This window comes from Haliotis cracherodii, unplaced genomic scaffold (assembly GCF_022045235.1).
Source record: "Haliotis cracherodii isolate W230 unplaced genomic scaffold, xgHalCrac1.p SCAF_6, whole genome shotgun sequence".
Taxonomy (NCBI): domain Eukaryota; kingdom Metazoa; phylum Mollusca; class Gastropoda; order Lepetellida; family Haliotidae; genus Haliotis; species Haliotis cracherodii.
In genome coordinates this window covers 29,827,313-29,848,819 of record NW_027266319.1, presented here as the reverse complement: position 1 = coordinate 29,848,819, position 21,507 = coordinate 29,827,313, and the positions used below count along the sequence as shown (strand labels likewise).

Sequence of the window (21,507 nt, the reverse complement as noted above, 5' to 3'; positions counted from 1 at the left end):
TTTAGCTATGGATACATCAATATTTGTTACCCATGCTTGTCGTGAGAGGCGACTAACGGGATCGGGTGATCAGGCTCGCCGACTTGGTTGATGGATGTCATCCTTTACCAATTGCGTGGATCGATGCTCATGATATTAATCACTGGATTGTCTGGTCCATACTTGATTTTTTACAGACTGTCCTCATATAGATGGAATATTGCTGATTGCGACGTTAAACAACAAAACAATTTTTTTTAAATATATAAAATCAACATATGTTATCATGGTAATCCAGTTGCGGCAGCCACATGTATTGATATTGATTTGGTATAATGTCAAACTTGGCCAACGAAAGGAAAGTATACTTCAATCACGGTAAGACTGAATGTATATCTCCCATTCAAGAAGTAGAAAGCCATAAGTATTACTCTTTAAAGTGATTCTTCATGAAAAATACACATTGGTGATATTGTCCAAAAGTTAGTCCCATGATTTACTGTTAAAGGAATTTAAAATACTGGTTATCTAGAAAAACATATTAAATGTCTTTCATACTGCCTATTTTCGACTACTGCTGTCATATTTGGGAAAAGTGCAAGAACGATCTCTGTTATTAGGAAACCTGTATTTGAATGTTCTAAGAACTATTTGCTGTGCGGATCGTGGCACAAGTCATGATAAACTTTATGATGAAACAAATTTCAAATCTCTGAAAAAAGAAGATATCTTTTCAAATTGAATTGAATATCGGTACTGCGCCTGAATATCCTTCAGCGATAGATCTAATTTGCAAACAATCAACTATAGGTCCCAGGGTATGGAAACTCGTTTCTTCCTATTACGATTAAACCTTTAGAGTGCTCCTCTCGGGTTCATTATTAACGATTGCTCATAAGAGAATTTAATCACAGGCTCTGGCACTACAAATAAATATAAAAACTGCAATTCGGTCAAATTATGCATTGACGCCGCCAGCTCGGCTGCTGCGAATTAAACGCTCATAAATCGACATGCTTCGGACAGATCTGACTGCAAATGTGGTATCATTTTGAAGAGATATGTGTATTTTTACACCAATGGATATAACCTGAAGAGAGTTTTATACGACCTAACTTCATTCAACATGGGCATTCTTAAATCAGTCCACTATTTTCTTGTCAAAAGCAAAATATCAGAATGGTCATAATAACATATATGAATTAATTTTGGACAAAATAGTGAAATTGTGATACTGAATTCCTTTAACTCGGAAACCCCTAGCCCTGCTTACGGTTACATATTAATTTTATGTATTGTACATTAATTTGATAATATAAATATGGGTTAAACCTCATAGTTGGAATAAAGCAGGCTGCCCCTTGCACACTATCAAGAAACAAGCTTTCAGCCGGCCCGCTCTGTTCTGAGATAACATGATTCAACCCTATGACCCAATTGAAAAGAACGATGGCTTATCCTCAGCGATAAGACTGCTGTGTTCAACGTTACTGTCGTATAATTTCAATCCGACTCGCCTGGCTCTCATGACCATATATAATGTTTAGTAGTATTCTTTCTGCTACTTCGCTGCTTTGTTTGGCCCACGCAGGTAGGATATGTTATGACTTTATGCATCAATCTCTTTTCAAGTAGAGACATTAATTTCACGGTGTCGTAAATATACTCAACAACAAAAGTTACTGCGACGCCAATATTTTATTGTATTTTTCAAACATTTTAAGTTTGGTTTTCAATATTGTAGTAAATGTATGGAATCAAGTCACAAAAACGTAACTGCTACAGAAAAGCATGCATTCCATGCAAAAGTTGACTTTTATGCAAGCCCCATGCATTTCACTACCCAAGAATGGGTATAAAAACATGTGCGTTAACGGGATTCCATATGCATTGTTTAGCATCGTGCTGACAACAACCACTCAGAAAAACAACAAAATTACGCAATTATTCAACATATCGAAATGCCACGCCTGTCCGAAAATGAGCGTCTGCGAGCCATTGGTATGCTTGAAGCATGATCGATTCAACGTGATGTTGCAAGACAATTTAACGTCCACAGAAACACCATTTGGTGTTTATGGCAACGTTAGCAACAGACGAATGCAGCCAGAGACCATCCTCGGAGTGGCAGGCAACGCGTAACCAATAATCGACAAGACAACCAGATTCGAACAACACACCTACGAAATCGATTCCAACCAGCAACGGTGAATGCAAGAAGCATCCCTGGCCTTCGACGAATATCTTCACAAACCGTACGTCGTCGCCTCAGATGTGCAGGGATTGTCACCAGAAGACCCGCCAGACGTCCCATTTTTACAGGAAACCACCGTCAAGCACGTCTACAGTGGTGTAGACAGCGTCTACGCTGGATGGCCATGCAGTGGGGACAAGTTCTATTCACTAAGTCTCGTTTTCACCTCAGCCAGAGCGATGGACGTATTCGAGTGTACCGACGTCGAGGTGAACGTTCCGTCAATCATTATGTCATGGAAGAAGATCGGTTATGGTATGGGGTGGGATTACAGCAAGACAGAGGACCCGTTTGATAGTGGTAGAAGGAAATCTCAATGGACAACGCTACCGCGACGAGATCATCGGCCCTGTTGTTCTACCGTTTTTGCGTCGTCATGGCTCAGGCATTACCTTTCAACATGACAACGCCCGGCCTCATATTGCTCGACTTGTTCAGGATTCCCTTCAACAAAACAACGTGAATGTCCTCCCCTGGCCGGCTCGCTCCCCTGATCTCTCACTAATCGAGCACATGTGGGATGAGATGGATAGGCGCCATCGACGTCAACCACGTGTTCCAAAGACACGCCAGGAACTTCGAAACATGCTCCAGCAGATATGGACAGATATCCCACTGGACTTTGTGCGACGCCTGGTCCATTCCATGAGACGAAGATGTGTTGCTTGCATCGCATCAAGAGGTGGACACACACGCTATTGATTTGTAAACTGACATTTTGGCATGTTCATGTTGTTTTTTTATGAAATCCCGCATTTTTTTAAGTCAGTATGGCAAATTAAACCATTTGAAGACTTACAGGATTCTTTTATCTGTTGCAAACCGAAATTGTTTCAGATTTGGTAAAACATTACTTTGCATTAAATCGTATTCTATGTCACAGGAACTGTTGTTGTTCAGTATATATTCAACATCTGCATGATAAAATACCAACTGACCGTTTTGAACACATAGTGAGTAGTATGCTTTTAACAATGGTGCATATCATTCAAGCAATAATTCAACACTATTCCAGCACGATCCCAGCAAAATGCAAGCAATGTTACAAAGATTCCATTATTACTGGTATCACAACAATATTACAATTTATTCCATCAATATTCCCAAAAATTTATTTTGTATTAATCTTCCAGCAATATTCTAGCAATACCAGTAATATTCTAAAATTCTAAAAATATCTACCAATATTCCACTATTCCAGTAACATCACGGCACAGAAACCCCATGTAACCATAAGGGGAACTGACATGGAGAACACGGGCGTGAATACTTGTGTGCGTGACGAGCTAACTACGAAGCTATACCTTCGTCCCTCATGAATAGAATATCATACGAATATACTTTGATAACAGAAAGAATATTTTGCTTAGATAAAATTGTTTACGTACGATATCCATAACCATAGATTTTAAATGTCCGGAAGTACTCAACTGTGCCCCATTCCACAAAGAGATCTTAGCATTACGAATATCGTAACTCCCATAATTTAACATAGACTTAGGTAAGTCGTAGCACTAAGATCGCTTCGTGATTATGGGTCTGAGACATTGACCAAGTCAGCTTTACAAACACCGACTGGTATCCAGGGCAACCGGACTCAAAAGCAGGTGAAGAAGACTGTCTCCTGCTTACTCAGCCAAGTGGCTTCAAATGGCACGACGCTCCGTGTACCTACAAAGAAGGCTATGTCTGCGAAAGAAGGTGACGAACTCATAACAATAGTTTAGTTTCTTGGTTTACAGGCTGAAAATGCAGACAAATAGTCGGAAGAAGGGTAATTTCGCCACTGTTTATATTTGACATATTGCCATCTACAAAGGCTACACGACACATGGCCACGCTAGACATATATAACACAACGAATCCTCTGGTGACATCGGCAATGTTTGCAGTACATCATGCGCATTGCCTTGCGGACTCTCCACACTATGGAATACTGTAAGGGACATTCTCGCGATCTCGCATTCTCGCGATCTCGACCTTTGGAAACGTGGTAAATATGCCCAAAACACGAGAATGGGAGATCGCGAGAATGTCCCTTACAGTATTCCATACCACACTGCTTCAATGTTAGGGTTCTCATAAGGTCCATGGGCGGATTAGGGCTCATTGACTTCCGTGACAACCTCAATTAAACTGACTGAATATAGACATACGCCACTATTACCTTGCCTAGCGGCCGTGTGTATGCACGGATGGTGGAGGAACGTAGCGTATACAAACCCGTGGACATACTGTCGGTGAGGGGGCACTGGTAGCCCTGTCGTCTCAGGCACCGCTGACAGTTTGGTCGAAGGCACTCTCGAATAAGTTTCATTATTGTTATTACGAACAGTAGGTTGATTAATATTGATCAGTGAATCAATACATTATGTTCTTACAGTTTCTTTCCTCGAAGGGACGGCGGGGTAGCCTAGTGGTTAAAGCGTTCGCTCGTCACGCCGAAGACCCGGGTTCCATTCCCGCCGTGATATTGCTGGAATATTGCTGAAAGCGGCGTAAAACCTTACACACTCACTCACTTTCCTCGATATCACATTGCCATTGTTCTTCTCATCTCTTGCAGGTCGACCAATACCATTTATAAACAGTTTCAGGAAAAAGAATAAATTGGTTGCACACTGTCTTGATGGTTATGTCACTGGGTGAGATCAAATTACCGTCAGTCAGTTTATCACGATGGTTTTATCTTCATGGCCGTTAGACCGCCTCCTTGGTGTAGTGGATAGAACGTCTGCCCGGAGAGCGAAGATCGGTGGTTCTATCTCCGGCCGCGTCATACTAAGAGATGTTAAAAGATGGTGCTTGTTGTTCGAATCTACTGTACCTTTCTGAGGTCATCGATCGAGAAGTCGCACTCCAGGTAAAAGATCATATGCTTACCAATAAACTGGGCGACAGCATGCAATATGCTTATAAAACAGGCCACAGCACCAAAACTGCCTTGGTCAGAGTCCAGAACGATCTGCCCCATGCAGTAGACAACAATAGTGCAACGATCTGGAACTCGTCGACCTAATAACCGGTCTCGACAGTATAGATCATAACATCCTACATAGTGTAACAATCTGGTACTCGTCGACCTAATAACCGGTTTCGACAGTATAGATCATAACATCCTACATAGTGTAACAATCTGGTACTCGTCGACCTAATAACCAGTTTCGACAGTATAGATCATAACATCCTACATAGTGTAACAATCTGGTACTCGTCGACCTAATAACAGGTTTCGACAGTATAGATCATAACATCCTACATAGTGTAACAATCTGGTACTCGTCGACCTAATAACAGGTTTCGACAGTATAGATCATAACATCCTACATAGTGTAACAATCTGGTACTCGTCGACCTAATAACAGGTTTCGACAGTTTAGATCATAACATCCTACTCAACACGCTGCAATATCACCTTGGATTTACAGTTGATTCTATGGAATATCCGATACCAAGTGGTCAACGTCAGTAGAAACATGTCAGAAATACAGATCGGTGTTAGGATCTATACGTTTCACAGTATATACCCTGCCAGTCGGAGACATCTCACTGAGCGATAACCTACAGTAAACTCTACAGTAAAGTACGGTTATAACGAAAGGGGCCACTAGTTTCACTTCGTTAAAACCGTAGTTCGTTATCAACATAAATACAACATGTATACTGCAAATTGACGTGACCAACTGACGTTTTACCCGTCAGTTCGTTATAAGCGTTTTGGTTATAAACATAGTTTACAGTGTATGCAGATGACACACAGCTACACCTGGCACTTTAACCAAAGGGGTCTGTACACCATTTATACCTACGCTGTAATGAGTTGCGTGGATAGCATCAGGGAATGGATGGCAACGCACGTCTTGAAACTGAAAAAATACAAAACAGAGATATTGGTCATTGGCTCAAAATACTAGCAACCTCAGCTTGACTTCAGCATTGGAGAGAGTGTGATCACACCCAGCCAGAGTGCAGCGTCATCAAGGATCCTCTCTCCAGCTTGGATAGGCATATCATAGCCATATACAAATATCCATATTACAATATTCACAAAATCGGACAAATGTCAACATCGAGGCTGTTGATCCATGCTTATATCGTCTCCAGGTTGGGTCACTGCAATTCCCTTCCAAAGAAGGAGGGGCGGTCGGGTAGCCTAGTGGTTAAAGCGTTCGTTCGTCACGCCGAAGGCCCGGGTTCGATTCCCGACATGGGTACAATGTGTGGGAGTTGTATCCGTTTTTTTGCTATATCGGTTATATCCGTGTTTTACTGTATATTTATTGTTATATATTGACATAAGCATATTCACCTTACTGTCCTTTCCGATCATGCCTTTCAGCAGTTGGTCACTTGTCTTTGTCGCTATATGTCGGGAAACATGATTATGCCATGTCCTTGAACATACATCAATCCACAACTCTTTCTATAAGCCCTACGACTACAGTCATGTATAATATAAATTTACTGCCAAGAGTTCGCTCTTCAAGCCGAAGACCCGGGTTCGATTAAGTACAGTGTTGGTTTCCCTGTTGTGATGTTGCTAAAAGTGGCTCAAAACATATTCACAAGGACAAATACATTTTTTGTATAAGTTCATCTGAATTACGGCGTCTTCACTGACTCTTTTCTGTAATAATTATCCCCGGAACCTTTCCTTACCGAGGTTCCAAAACACCAGTAACAAGCCAAACTCTTTGAACCCGAAATGTCAACAACGGACAATACATTGTGCACATGCAGACGTCACCAGAAGGATGAAACGTCCTTTTAAAACTTTTGTAAAGGTGATTTTCTCAAAAACATATGAAATAGATCAATCTGATTAAGAATTAATCAATATGTTCAAGAGACGTGCTTTTATCTAAATATATTTAGTTGGCCACATTAATAAAAGACGAACAGATCAATACAGTGTAAAGGTTGAAGGATGAAGGTGTCGTGATGACCTTGTACATGGCTGACATGGCATCACAGTGGTGGCGTACTACCTCCTGTGTGAGTGAGTGAGTGAGTGACGAACAGATCAATACAGTGTAAAGGTTTAAGGATGAAGGTGTCGTGATGACCTTATACATGGCTGACATGGCATCACAGTGGTGGCGTACTACCTCCTGTGTGAGTGAGTGAGTGAGTGAGTGACGAACAGATCAATACAGTGTCAAGGTTGAAGGATGAAGGTGTCGTGAGGACCTTGTACATGGCTAACATGGCATCACAGTGGTGGCGTACTACCTCCTGTGTGAGTGAGTGAGTGAGTGAGTGAGTGACGAACAGATCAATACAGTGTCAAGGTTGAAGGATGAAGGTGTCGTGAGGACCTTGTACATGGCTAACATGGCATCACAGTGGTGGCGTACTACCTCCTGTGTGAGTGAGTGAGTGAGTGAGTGACGAACAGATCAATACAGTGTAAAGGTTGAAGGATGAAGTGAGTTGCGTACTACCGAGTGAGTGAGTGAGTGAGTGAATGAGTGAGTGAACACGTCAGTATGTCAGTTATATCACGGTGTGTCAGAATGATTTTGGAAGAAGGCCCGAAGCGTATATGATGCTGACAAACCAAGGATTTTATTCATGAATATAAGCATCCTTGAAACCTGAGGTCTGTTCCACAAATGGTGGCATAAAAGTTATAATACTGTGATATATTAAGCAGTGGCATATTTCTAACTGAACTCATTTGAGTGTACTGAGTTATTGTAGGCAGAGAATCTGTAAACTATGCTACTGCTGATTCTAGGTATACTCTTATTTAGTTTGTATATTGTTAATTGGACATGTACATACCATGTTTATGCATTTCTTGATGCTCAATAAAATCTATTGAAAAAATCTGTCCTGTACTTATTTTATATGGCTTTACACACTATTCAATGAGAAGCAAAATACAGGACACACCTTTTGATCTTGGGGATTCTCACCCCCGACTGGCTTTGTAAATTCTAAACAATAGGAGGGGCGGTCGGGTAGCCTAGTGGTTAAAGCGTTCGCTCCTCACGCCGAAGACCCGGGTTCGATTTTCGACATGGGCACAATGTGTGAAGCCCATTTCTGCCGTGATATTGCTGTAATATTGCTAAAAGCGGCGTAAAACCATATTCACTCACCCTCTAAAGGACAATAGGAGTTGGGTAAGTAGGAAGACCCCGGCTGACCTATAGCTAGATTAGGGGGCCACAACATTGCGTATACACAAACAACACCGCATGTCGAGTTGGCATGACTGTGGAATCTTTAGTTGCTAAATCTATATTAATGATATACGGATGTAACATAAAGGACAGAGCAGTATCCTTGGAAGCAGGTGATGAAAAGGTTAAAGATAGTAGATAAAATGTATAAGACTCGAGGTATCTTTTTTCATAGATTAAATAAATTAAACATAGCAAGAAAGTCGTTAGCAGACCAGGCAGCAAAGGCCATATATTTTATTCTATAGAAAAGCAGAGAACCTTTCTTTTACATGCTAGATAAAATTGTTTAACCTTTCGGTTTGAAGATAACGCGATTCAACCCTGTGACTGACCTAAATGAAAAGAAACCGATTGCTTATCTTCAGTGATAAGACTGTTGTGTTCAACGTTACTGTCGTATTATTTCAATCCGACTCTCCTGTTCTCACGACCTTATATGATGTTTAATACTATTTTTTCTTCAACTCTACTGCTCTGTTTGGCCCACGCAGGTAGGATATTTTAAGACATTATGCATCCATTTGTTTTCAAGTAGAGACATTAGTTCCATAATGGCGTACATATCTTCAACAGCCGAATGATAAAGTACAAGCTGACTGTTTTCCACACATTATTTGTCAGATGCTTTTAACAAAAGTGAATATTAGTCCAGGGATATTCCAACCATTTCCAATCTCATTAAAATCAGATCTTCTGATCTTCTTCGTCGTTCTGACGTGACCCCTAATGGGATGTCTTCAGATCTTTGTCTAGCGGTAGCGAGAACCAGAGACCATATAATATATCTATTATATGGTCTCTGCGAGAACTAAGATCTGAATTTAATGAGATTAAACCATTTCCAGCCCCTTTCCAGTAGTGTATTCCACCAATATTCCAAATATAGTTTGTACTAATCTTCCAGCAATATACTAGCAATACCATAGAAATATGCTGAGCAGCAAAAGAAACGGAAGTCCATTCCACACATGGACGCAAACACAACCACAAACAAACAAATACATGCATTTTGCACGTGCAGTCATGATCTGGGGTAAACTCACATGTAATTTCACTCTAAGGTATCCTTTTTAAAAATATATATCAAACACTGGTTCAGTATGGATCGCAGAAGAAGGTCTACAGCTGAAGTCAACGATGCCCAGACTGCCGCCTATGCTAAGAGGTGAAGTGAAATGGTGTTTAACGTCGCGTTCATGGTTATTGCACTTATATAGCGACGTGTATGGAGGTGTGTGTGTGTGTGTATATGTGTGTGTGTGCGTGCGTGCGTGAGTGCGTGCGTGCGTGCGTGCGTGCGTGCGTGCGTGCGTGTGTGTGTGTGTGTGTGTGTGTGTGACTAATGCCGAGAGTATAGTGCTATCTGACTGATGTACAGGGGCACGGGTGGCCCAGTCGTCTAAGGTGCCGCGATTCGCTGGGCACGCCAGAAACCTATGATTGTGGGTTCGAATCCTGGTTCGCCCCAATTATGTTTCTAGGTTTGTCAACACCATATCCGTGCTCGTGGGTTTCACCGAAGTGATAAACGTCTGAAACCTGCATCACTTCGGACTTTTCTCCCACACCAAGCTGACACGCCTCGATATAACTGGAATACTGTTAAAAGCGGTGTTAAACCCAACTCACTCACTCACTCCAAGCGATGGTCATCCCCTCCCCGGGTATGGCTCCCACTGTACATGACTGTCGCACTTCACCAGCTGTCGTTGTAGACAACACAAGTCTTCATACATCAAGGGTGTCGATGGCGTATCTTGCTCAGATCAACGTTATTTCATGCCCATCTCTCTCTCCTGATGTAGGGGCGGCGGGGCAGCCTAATGGTTAAAGTGTTCGCTCGTCACGCCAAAGACCCGGGTTCGATTCCTCACATGGGTACAATGTGTGAAACCCATTTCTGGTGTCCCCCACCGGGATATTGCTGGAATATTGCTAAAAGCGGCGTAAAATAATACTCACTCACTCACTCCGGATATGGCTCCTATTTCACATTTCGGAACTAAATTAGGCGGCGCATTGCAGTGGGTAGACAACCAAACACACTTGCAGAACTTGCAGAGAGAGTATTTGCGTTGAACCAATTGCCCAAAGCATTCTTTCTGACACTTGTTAATTTGTTGGGCGACATCGCACCGCCTGTGTTCTAACCCAAGGCCTCCATACTAGCTATTGAGCGGATTGTCATTTTTTCGCAAAGAAAGGGTATCTCATTAACGTTCTGTTTTCCTTCGTAAACTTCTGTAATGCCGATGTAACAACAACCTTCAGGTCTTAAACTGACAGGCCTCTCTATTAATATGTCATTTGACACAATTTTTTTACAAAACGTGAAAAGAATGTCATACTTACTTTTCCTTTGCTGTTCAGTTTATTATAAGCATTATCCACCAATATTCCAATATGCCAGCAATACCAATACCGGCATCGAAACTCCACGCCGGGCATCCCCGATTGTAACCACGAGGGGACCTGACACAGTGTCAAGAACAAGAACATGAATACTTGTGTGCTTGCCGAACGAACTACTAAGCTATCCCTTCGCCTCTTATGAATAGAATGTGTTTTGAATATACATAGATAACAATGAGTGTATTGCTCCAGTGTTTACGTAAGATCGACTGAATCACAGGTTTCAGTTATTCTCAAATACTCCACTGGGCTCCGTTCCGCAAAGCGATCTCAGCATTATGACTGTCGTAACTCCCATCAGATGCAGTATACTTCTTTTCTTACAGTTGTCGCCGTATGCCCGGACGGATGGACAAAGTATGACACGTCGTGTTACGCCCTGTATCAAGGCAAGACGGCGTGGATAGAAGCAGGGGTAAGGGCTTTATACCACACGTTTTACAGAAATGCCGCTGTTCGTATAAACCAGTCTTATTGTATGATTGCAATTCATCGAAACGTGTGTTGTTTCACCAGACAGACGGATGAACGTACGGGCAGACAGGCGGAAACTGACAGCCCGACGCATATTTTATTCAGTATGAGGCACAAAATTCTGTTTAAAAGGACTTTTTCATTTTAGGGTCCCATGGTGAAAGTGTTATTTAAGTAAAGATATTTCATCCCTTACAATTCAGGCCTTGCAACGTTGAATAGTTATCATTTTTAGACTCACATGGTCAGACTGAATATTATTTCAGCTCTTAAGTGCACTGCCAACTGTATATAAGTTCCAACCTCCCCATGGTATCCCCAAACCTTCGCTACGACATCATCCCTCATAACTTACTTGATATTTTATTCATACATATTGACAAGGTATTTTACCAATTCAGTCGTTTTGCCGTGAGTTCGGGGGGAACCTTGCAACGCTGAACACCACGGACAAAGTGAAGAACGTCAAAGCATTCCTGAATTATGTAAATCGTGAGTATCTTCTTTAGAATTGTGAATTGTAATATGTCGAATGGTGGCTATTTATATCTTAGTGTAGATTTGTGTCGAGAGAGCTGAGTATAACGTTGAGTTCAGTTATATCAGGGCGTTTCGCCTTGGTGTGGGTGGACGAAATCCTTGTCCTTGGTTAGCATGTGGTGGCATACTTCCTACCATGTGAGTGAGTGAGTGAGTGAGTGAGTGTAATGCCGCTTGTTATACGAGTCGTTTACCCCGTTGGTGAATTCAACGCTGGTTCCGGTGCTGATAAGCCAAGAATCATAATCTGGGATTCGAACCAATAACACAGGTAAGGGGTTTGTGTTGAAATCAATATACTATTAAACGTAAACGCCAAGGAATAATAGTCTTCATTATCTGCCGAAACAGAACGCATTGGGTGTAAAAGGAAAAATAGGTGACTAGACTGAGAACGTTGTCATTTAATACTTATTCGTGATCAGCGAGACAGTCACATAGCTACAGAACATTCTCTACGTGGTGGACAAAGATTGGTGACATACGTCATCTTTTTCACATTCAACGCGATCTTGAAAGGACGTTTTGGTCGTTGAAAGCTGACAAATATAGTATATGTGTTACAGTTACCTCTTTCTTTTGTTTAAAAAAATGTTTTGGAAATGAAATGACTGGATTTTATTTGTGACTATAATGTTTCCCAAATTTGACTTCATCAGTTTTTACTTTATTTTCTCCTGTGTAATTATTTGAATACTTTTAGTTTTGAATGTTAGGAATGGTTTAGGAAACTATCAAGCCACAGACGTAATGCACATGAGATCAGATTCAGATTTCTTGATTTGGACTCACTATTGAATATTGCAAGGGTAGCTCAGTGCACGTGGTCACGGGTGGTCCGTGGTCAATTACGCTCTGCAGAAACTCGTGGGTATCCATCCCAGTCTCGTCCCAGGGTCAGCTGTGGGTGGGACGAGTAGCGACTCACAGGCCTGATTCGAATCGTAGATCTGCAATGATGATGTCAGGATCAGGACCTATGCTCGTGGGTCCTATCAGAGTGGTAATCGTCTAAGACCTGTACCACTTCGCGCTTTAGTCCAACATGATACCACCACAACGGATATAACTGAAATATAACATAATATTGCATTTGCAGACAAAGCCAGTGCCTGGGTTGGCGGGAATGACCTGAGGTCAGAAGGGATGTGGGTCTGGGACATTGACCAGGCCAGCTTTACAAACACCGACTGGCAGCCAGGGCAACCGGACTCAAAAGTAGGTGAAGAAGACTGTCTCCTTCTTCATCAACCAAGTAGCTTCAAATGGCACGACGCTACATGTACTTCTAAATACGACTATCTCTGCGAGAGAAGGTGAGGATCAATTGAAGATATCATAATTGTAGTTTAGTTTCTTCCTTTTCAGACTGAAATATACAGACAAATAGTTGTTAAATAAAACCGACAAAATAAAATATGTCCATAATAATAATAAATATCCATTGTACGATTCCGACTATATCGTGAGCATGTGTTTATGAATCATTATCAAATTGTGATGAAACCAGGTGTTCGCAAAAAGGTGGACCGTCACAAACACATGCAAAGCCATGTTCTGCAGAAATATACACTGGAACAATTGATCAAAATAGGGAATTGTATTGGACATTGTTTTCGACACTGAGGCGTCAAATTTGGAAATATTCTCCACATGAATGAGTGAGTGAATGAGTTTCCAGCAATATCAATGCGGGGGCACCATCCAACACATGAAGGATGGGGGGTAAATTCTCCACAGTTTTTCTTTACATATTGTCAACAGCAAAGGTCACGTGATACTTTGACAACGCTAGACATAATAACACATTTACTGAATACAACCTCATATCAATATATCACACATCTGAAAAATTACTCATAATAGATTGCGAGGTTCTTCTTGCTTAACCTATAGGAGGGTAAATCAAACAATTCCTGGCCTCACAGAAAGGATTATATCATGTTTGGTTTCAACACGTGTATGATCCTGTGGGGATATCGGGTTAGAGTCGGTCCCCACCAACCCGTGCTGGTTGTGAGAGGCTACGTAATAGAACCGTTACGGGTGGTCAGGCCCGCTGACTTGACGTATTTCGACAGCGTGATCGTTGCTCAAAATGTCAATCACTGGATTGCCTGTTCCAGTTCCAGGCTTGATTATTTACAGACCGTCGTCATATTGGTGGAATAATGCTGAGTGCGGCGTTAAACAACAAGCATGCATGCACGCACGCACACGTGTATAAAGGACATCATCTCTTGGAAGACGTGACACTAAGATACAGTTCTCAATTATTTGTTTACAAGATATTCATACTTCTACAGACAATGAAAACATAATGAGAAATGAAACGGATATGACTGCATGGTGGCTCTTTACAAATCTAATGCTAGCGGTGTAGAAATTCTCTTTAATAACCATGCAGGAGTTAAAATACATAGAGTTCACAAAGGTGAAGATAGAAACTTTACCATACCAGGCATTACTATTGATCCTAATTTTTACGATGATTGAGTGAGTTACCACTTCGGTGAAACCCACGAGTACGGGTATGGTGCTGACAAACCGTGAAACATAATCGGGGCGAACCGGGATTCGAACCCATAATCATAGGTTTCTGACGTGCTCAAGGGACGCAACTCTGCACAGCAAACCGCGGCGCCATAGACGACTTGGTCACGAGTGTCCCCAATTTTTAAAAAAAATATATTTTTTTTATGATGAATGTTTTGACTATATTGGTAATGAATCTCTGGTGATATGTGGCGAGTGGAATTTTAGTTCTTTTTCCTTCGGTAAACTTAGAAAACTATAGAAATATTTCCATCCTTCTAGCTAGAAAGGTAGTGTTAGATCATTAGAAACGTGTAATCTTAATGAGGTTAATTAGTAAACCCTGAAAAAATATATTTACTTGGTTGAAAAAGAATCCCAGACACATGCTAGATTCGATCCTTTCCCAGTTACGGGAGACATTGTAAATTGAACACATCGTCCATCGATCGGACCAGGATATAAATCAGATCACTCGGTCATTACGTTGTCATTTTCGAATGCTCTCAACATGAAAAGGGTCGTGGAAATGTAACACATCATTATTACGAAACCGTGTGTATATTACGTTAGCAACAGACCTGCTAGAAGAAACCAAAATAGAATACGCGGGTCCAAATTATGACACCGAATATATTCAGACAATAGATTATCACAACATAGTTTTATCCATTAAATATACTCTATTTTAAGAAACAGTTTAATGACAGTAAGAGGAAAATCAAGGTACTTGGAAAAGGAGGAGGGTACAAAAATGCAACTGCCTGCAGCTAAAAGATGCTATTACAGATTTAGAAGACAATGTAAGAAGACTTTCAAAACATAAGTGAAATAATGCAAACGCGCCTTGAAAAAACAAACACGAAATTGTAGATCTAAAAGAAGAGATCAGAGGAATCCAAATAAGAGAAATAGGATGAAGTGGCACAGAAAACAACGGTTATAACGAATTCAAGGGGTCTACTTATTTTAGTTCGTTATAACCGTAGTTCGTTATAAGCATATATACAGCATACCTACAGCAAATAGTCGGGACCAAAAACGTAAGTTCGTTATATCCATCAGTTCGTTATAAGCGTGTTCGTTATAACCGTAGTTTACTGTATGAAGAATGTGAAAACCTAGCAAATTACTTGTGTCACTTAGAAAATAGAAATTACAATATTAACGTATTAAGAGTATTATAAAGGAAAACGGCGAAGAAAGTTCAGATCGTCTCAAGATAATGGATGGACATGAACGTTTTTATAAGCAATTATATACAGCCACTGGCGATATAGACGATGACAGATGTTGCCTATTTCAAAATGTGTTACTTTAAATAAAAATACTTCGGAAATCGGAAATGGAAAAGGAATTAGAATTGAAAGAGATAGCAGTTTGAAAGTTAATGAATATTTATAAGAGTCCGGCGGTCCAGACGGATATCTAGTTAAAGTTATTATTTTTCTGGGAAGACCTGAACATATGGATATTGATTCTATAGATATTTCAAAGAAACTTAAAAGTAATTCTATGAAAATAACCATGAACAGAGGGGTTATTATATTATCCTGAAGAAAAATCAACATAGACGCCTTCAGATAAACTGGAGGAGACCTATATCTCTCTATATAATGCTCTGTACGAGAGCATAAGTGCTTGCGTAACAAATTAATAGAATAAATCTTTAAATGTACTCATTCGTGATGATCAGGCCTGATTTATTCCTGGCAGATGCATAAATGAAAATATTAGGCTTTTGTTTTATGTTTTGCATGAAATTAAAAGGCTAAAGAGGCAAGGTATATTGCTATTAGACGTTGCAAAACGTGTTAGGTACAATTTTCAAGCGTTTCAGAATGTTGGCGTTAGAAACACTTGGATTCGGTAAACATATTAAAAAATGGGTCAATATTCTGATTTCAAATGCCACCTCTTGTATTATAAAAAATGCACACGTATAATTCTTTTGCAGAAAACGAAAGGGGCTGTAGACAAGGAGATCCACTTTCACCTTTTTAATGTTTGTAGCGGGCATGTTAAATATTATGATAAGAATAAACGACAATATCCAAGGGATTACCTTAAATGACACTGAACGTGAATGAGGACATTATGTCGACGATGTTAAATTATTTCTTGACAGAATTGATGCCTACCTTGACGAAGCCATAGACACTTTTTACACAATGTATGGACTAAAATAAGTATCGATAAAACTAAGGAAGTTTGGATCAATGGCAGCAAGTCAAAGACATCTCAATCCAGACTTAAATTTAGACATGCATATTGGCGGTTTTGAAGTATTAAGAATTACACTAATTCCACATTCAACAAATCTTTGGGTGATAAACACAAGAAAACGAATTGAAACAATCAAACATGTCCCAAAGAATTCTTTCAAACTGAAGAAAACGAAATCTTATTGTAAATTACTGTAATTAACACATTGGCATTACCAACACTATTTCATATATTAACATCTCTCCAAACTCTACTAAAATCTATTAAAGAGATAAATGATGTATATCTTAAATTTATATGGAATGATAAGAAGGACAAGATTAAATGAACGAACCTAGTACGGAAATATGAAGATGGCGGACTCAGATTGTTAAATGTTAGAACTTTTATTGACTCCTTAGAGATATATGTTTTAAATAACACCTTTCCAAAAAGACAACCTATAACCTTTGTGGATTTTCGTTAAACTATATTTTTCGACTGGTTGCTAATATTAGGAAATATAATTTTTCAGGTGGACAGTCCTTTTTGGAAATACATACTGAATACTTGGTCACAATAAACTGACGGCTAAAAGAAGCTTTAGCACTTTTGAAATTGCAAAAAAATACAATTTCAAACTGAATCAATACAAAACACATGGTCCAAACACAATGCTCTATTCCGAAGCCGATACACGTTTGTTTTGTAGAAAATGCGAAAAGTTGGAAAAAAAACACTGATAAAATACCACCACGACTGACACCCAAACAACGCGATCGGTATGCCCTGGGTATGAACAAAGATCATAAATAAATGTTCTCTGGTATGATACAGACGGGAGCCACCTATGCCCACGTTGCTAGAACTGTTGGTTGCTCCCCTGCTGCTGTAACTAACCTGATGCAACGTCTCAGACAGACCGGACAGACATCAGACAGACATACCAGTACTGTTTTCCTGTGTGTATCAAATAACCTGATGCAACGTCTCAGACAGACCGGACAGACATAAGACAGACCAAGAATAAGCACGCCAATGAAGACCGGTACTTGAGAACTTGGCATCTCCGGAATTGGTTCCTGACAGCGACGTCATCAGCGACGAATGCCTTTGGTCATATGTTTAGTCGACAGACAGTGGCCAGGCTGTCAGGGCTCAAGAAAATTAGGGCTTACAGACCTTACAGAGGACAGTTATTGACATCGCGACATCGTCGTTAAAGATTGAGATAGGCCCGGACTGTACGCCGTTGGCAGTGACGTGACTGGCAGAGGGTCGTCTTCATTGATGAAAGCCGGGTCTGTCTTTTCAGAGCTGACGGAAGACAGCGTGTTTACCATCGAAGGCGAGAACGAACGGCGGCATGTTGTGTCGTGGGGTGGTCGTGGCGTGTGGTGGAGGGGGTTTTATGGTGTGGGCAGGAGTGAACACCGGTGTACCACTGGTCATCGTTAACGGAATTTGACAGCTCAGCGTTACATGAATGACATGTCATCTGACTGCCCTGTCATTTCTACAAAACCTGCCACGTGGTGTCCTTTATCGGCATGACAACGCCAGGCCCCATTCAGCCTGAATCGTACAGAACTTCCTTGCAGCAGGGGCGGTCGGGTAGCGTAGTGGTTTAAGCGTTCGCTCGTCACGCCGAAGACCCGGGTTCGATTCCCGACATGGGTACAATGTGTGAAGCCCATTTCTGGTGTCCCCCGCCGTGATATTGCTGGAATATTGCTAAAAGCGACGTAAAACCATACTCACTCACTCACTCCTTGCAGCAAACAACGTCAGCGTGTTGCCGTGGCCTGCTCGCTCCCCAGACATGTCCCCCCATAAAACCTCTGGGATGTCATGGATCGTCCTGTTCGACAACGGCCACATCGTCCAGGCCCCATTCAGCCTGAATCGTACAGAACTTCCTTGCAGCCAACAACGTCAACGTGTTGCCGTGGCCTGCTCGCTCCCCAGACATGTCCCCATAGACAACCTCTGGGATGTCATGGATCGTCGTGTTCGACAACTGCCACATCGTCCAGCCAACCGAACAGAACTGATCCATGCCCCCTAAGGGGAAAGGCGACGTATCCAACGTGACGTCATCAGACAATTTTGCTTCTAACAATTTTCATCTGAGGCCATCACCCGTGAACACGTCGGACTTTCGACTGCTTTTGGGCCAACAAATGACACCATGATGTGGTTCCAGAGAAACAAATCAGCGAGTACTCGGACCAATGAGCATTCAGATTACATCGGCAATGTTTGTCGTGCATCATGTCCATTGCCTTGCGGACTCTCCACACTGCATCAATGTCAGGCAACGGTAGGGTTCTCACAACGTTCATGGGCGGATAAGGGTTAACTTGACCTCCGTGACAACCCCAATTAAATTACCTGACTAAATATAGAGAAACGTCACTATTACCTCGCACAGCGGACGTATGTACATGCGTGTATTCACTGGAGATGGGGGAATGTTGTGTCTACAAACCCATGAAGTACTGCCGAGAATCCAAGAGGAAACCACAGTATTGCGTTCCTAAAGTACTTAGGTATATGATCCACGTATTCGTTCGGACATGAAGGTCGAGAATACTCTCTTAATACGTTAAAATATTGTTATTACGAACATATTTTTACTAATTATGAATTGTGGGTTAATTAATGTTCATCGGTGATTTTAAGTATGTTCAGACAATTTGTTTTAATTGAATTTCTCATTGTCACTGTTCTTGTTGTAGGTCGACCAGTGCCATTTAAAAAACAGTTTCAAGAAACAGAATAAACTGGCTGCACACTGTCTTCATGATTACGTCACTGTTGAGATTAAATTCACCGCCAATTAGTTTTTCACGATTTATTTATCTAACCTGTGAAGATCCGGGTAAGAATTCGTCTTCAACCATACTGGTGGTAAAAAGCGACTAATGGGATCCGGTGGTCAGGCTCGTTGCCTTGGCTGTTGCATGTCATCGATCTCAATTGCGTATGGCATCAATCATTGAATTGCCTGGTCCAGGTGCTATTATTTATAGAACGTCGTTATAAAGCTGGTGTAGTTTTTTAAATCATTATGCCTGTAAATATTTTGAGTGAGTGGTATTAACGCAGCTTAGGGCAGTATTTCAGTTATATCACGACGAGTCAGCTGAATGTGGGAAAAATACCTTCCCTCTCCAGGGTACCCATAAATACTGTCATGTCTCTATAACGTTTATTACATATAGGCGATACTTTGACGTAGCTTTGAGCAGTATTTCAGTAATGTAACTGCGTGTAAGATTGATGCAGGAGAAAAGCCTCAAGGGGGGTCTTAATTGTTTTCATCATTATTTTGTTTTCTACCTGACACACTCCATCTACAAAAACCACATTAAATGTATACTATTACGTGAAAATTGCATATTTTGTTGGTATATGTAATGAATTTTAGTTGAGCGAGGCTGACGGAGAAAATACATTCCTTGACAAATAGTGTCCACAATCAGTGTCAAGTCCAACATTATCAAGCCACCATCTGTGACATACCACGCACAGATTGCGGTATTGAAATACTTGGAATGTTTTACATAGGACAGCATATGTATTATCATTGGCCGTTGAGAGTTGTACGGTTTATAATGTTTAGAACAATAACATGTCTAGGCATGGTCTGTTGCATTTTCTACCATGACCGTTGATAATACAAGAGTGAGTGAGTTGAATTTAACGCCGCTTTGAACAGTATTCCATTTATAACAGAAGTAATGTGATGGAAAGCCCGAAAGCTCAGACGTTTTCCACTTTGGTGAAACCCGGGTATGGTGCTGAAAAACCCAGAAACATAATCAGGGCGAACCAGGATTCGAAACCAACATAATAGGTCTTTGGCGTTCCACAAAGGGGCGCAACACGGCAGGGTCACCAGTGCTCCTGATAATAAAAGAACTGGGTGGGGGTTGGTTGGGGTTTGGTTAAGACAGATTATTTTGTTCAGGCTGGCAGCGCTTCAATTATTTTCGCTGATTGGAATTGCCAAACGTATTTTACATCATTTTCGGGAACATATGATATTTTGAAGTAAATGGTTGTCCCCCTTAGGCGGATGAATCTCGATGTGTTAACAACATACTCACCTTCGCATTTGCAAGCCTTCTGACTTGCATTTTTGTTTCGCTAAAGTCTACCATCAAATTGAGTGTCATCAAGGTGATGTCCTGAATCAGGCTGGATACAGAACGGGGCGATAATCAGTATATAAGTCTCATGGAGCTCTGTTCCTGAAACCAGGGTGGCCTTTAACAAGAATAAAGTAATAACTGAAAACGTGTTTAAAGTTCACAGCTTTATTACTGTCACCTAACAATTTGTATCAATGGACGACTCTATAAAGGATCTAATATAACAATTTACACTCACAATGATCTCTGATTAATTAAACCAGAACAAAAACACAAGCTGATTAGCTAAGCAACTGTATATTAAAAAAGTTTGATAAACCAACACTTTGACAAAATAATCGCCAAGGTACATAGATAGCCAATCAAAATCGGCTGCGACCAATTAACACCAGAGAGATAAATTAATTAGAATTAACTCCTCTTTCTAACGAGAGAATAATCTCGGCTGGGTTAAAGAGGAGGAAATAAACACCGAGGGTCTATCCTAAAATATATCTCTTGGACAATAAAATAGACGAAACACGCCTGAAGAGCAAACTAGTCTTACAGACTAAAGTCTCAGCCACTGAGGGCAAGGGAATTCTAAGCTTCCAAAAATACAGGGTACTTGACCTTCTTACTTGTAATAATGTAGCAAACATATATATTAGATAACATATATCAAATCGATACATGATAAAAATATGCGATTAAACAACGAGAGAATAAAATTGACGGGTCACCAATTCTCTAACAATCAACTATAGACACCGGA

The 21,507-nt window shown here is 40.8% G+C and overlaps 1 protein-coding gene across 2 annotated transcripts; it reads left to right on the top strand.

Moving 5' to 3' along the window:
• Nucleotides 1-1,461: 1,461 nt before the first annotated feature.
• LOC139445894 (galactose-specific lectin nattectin-like) lies at nt 1,462-19,438 on the top strand. 2 transcript variants are annotated; one of them, XM_071227136.1, is made up of 5 exons: nt 1,462-1,570; nt 11,166-11,254; nt 11,715-11,805; nt 12,953-13,169; nt 19,335-19,438. In XM_071227136.1, the coding sequence occupies exons 1-5, from the start codon at nt 1,519-1,521 to the stop codon at nt 19,351-19,353; spliced, it is 468 nt and encodes a 155-aa protein (XP_071083237.1). In that variant the 5' UTR covers nt 1,462-1,518; the 3' UTR covers nt 19,354-19,438. The 2 variants fall into 2 exon arrangements, with proteins under 2 accessions (XP_071083237.1, XP_071083235.1); XM_071227134.1 differs by lacking the exon at nt 1,462-1,570 and adding an exon at nt 8,788-8,918.
• Nucleotides 19,439-21,507: the final 2,069 nt, after the last annotated feature.

Excerpts from the sequence above, each read along its gene's own strand:
- LOC139445894 (XM_071227134.1), top strand. The coding sequence starts at position 8,864 with ATGATGTTTAATACTATTTTTTCTTCAACTCTACTGCTCTGTTTGGCC. Across the intron at positions 8,919-11,165 it reads GCTCTGTTTGGCCCACGCAG|TTGTCGCCGTATGCCCGGAC; the intron begins GTAGGATATTTT and ends CTTTTCTTACAG. Across the intron at positions 11,255-11,714 it reads CGGCGTGGATAGAAGCAGGG|TCGTTTTGCCGTGAGTTCGG; the intron begins GTAAGGGCTTTA and ends TTACCAATTCAG.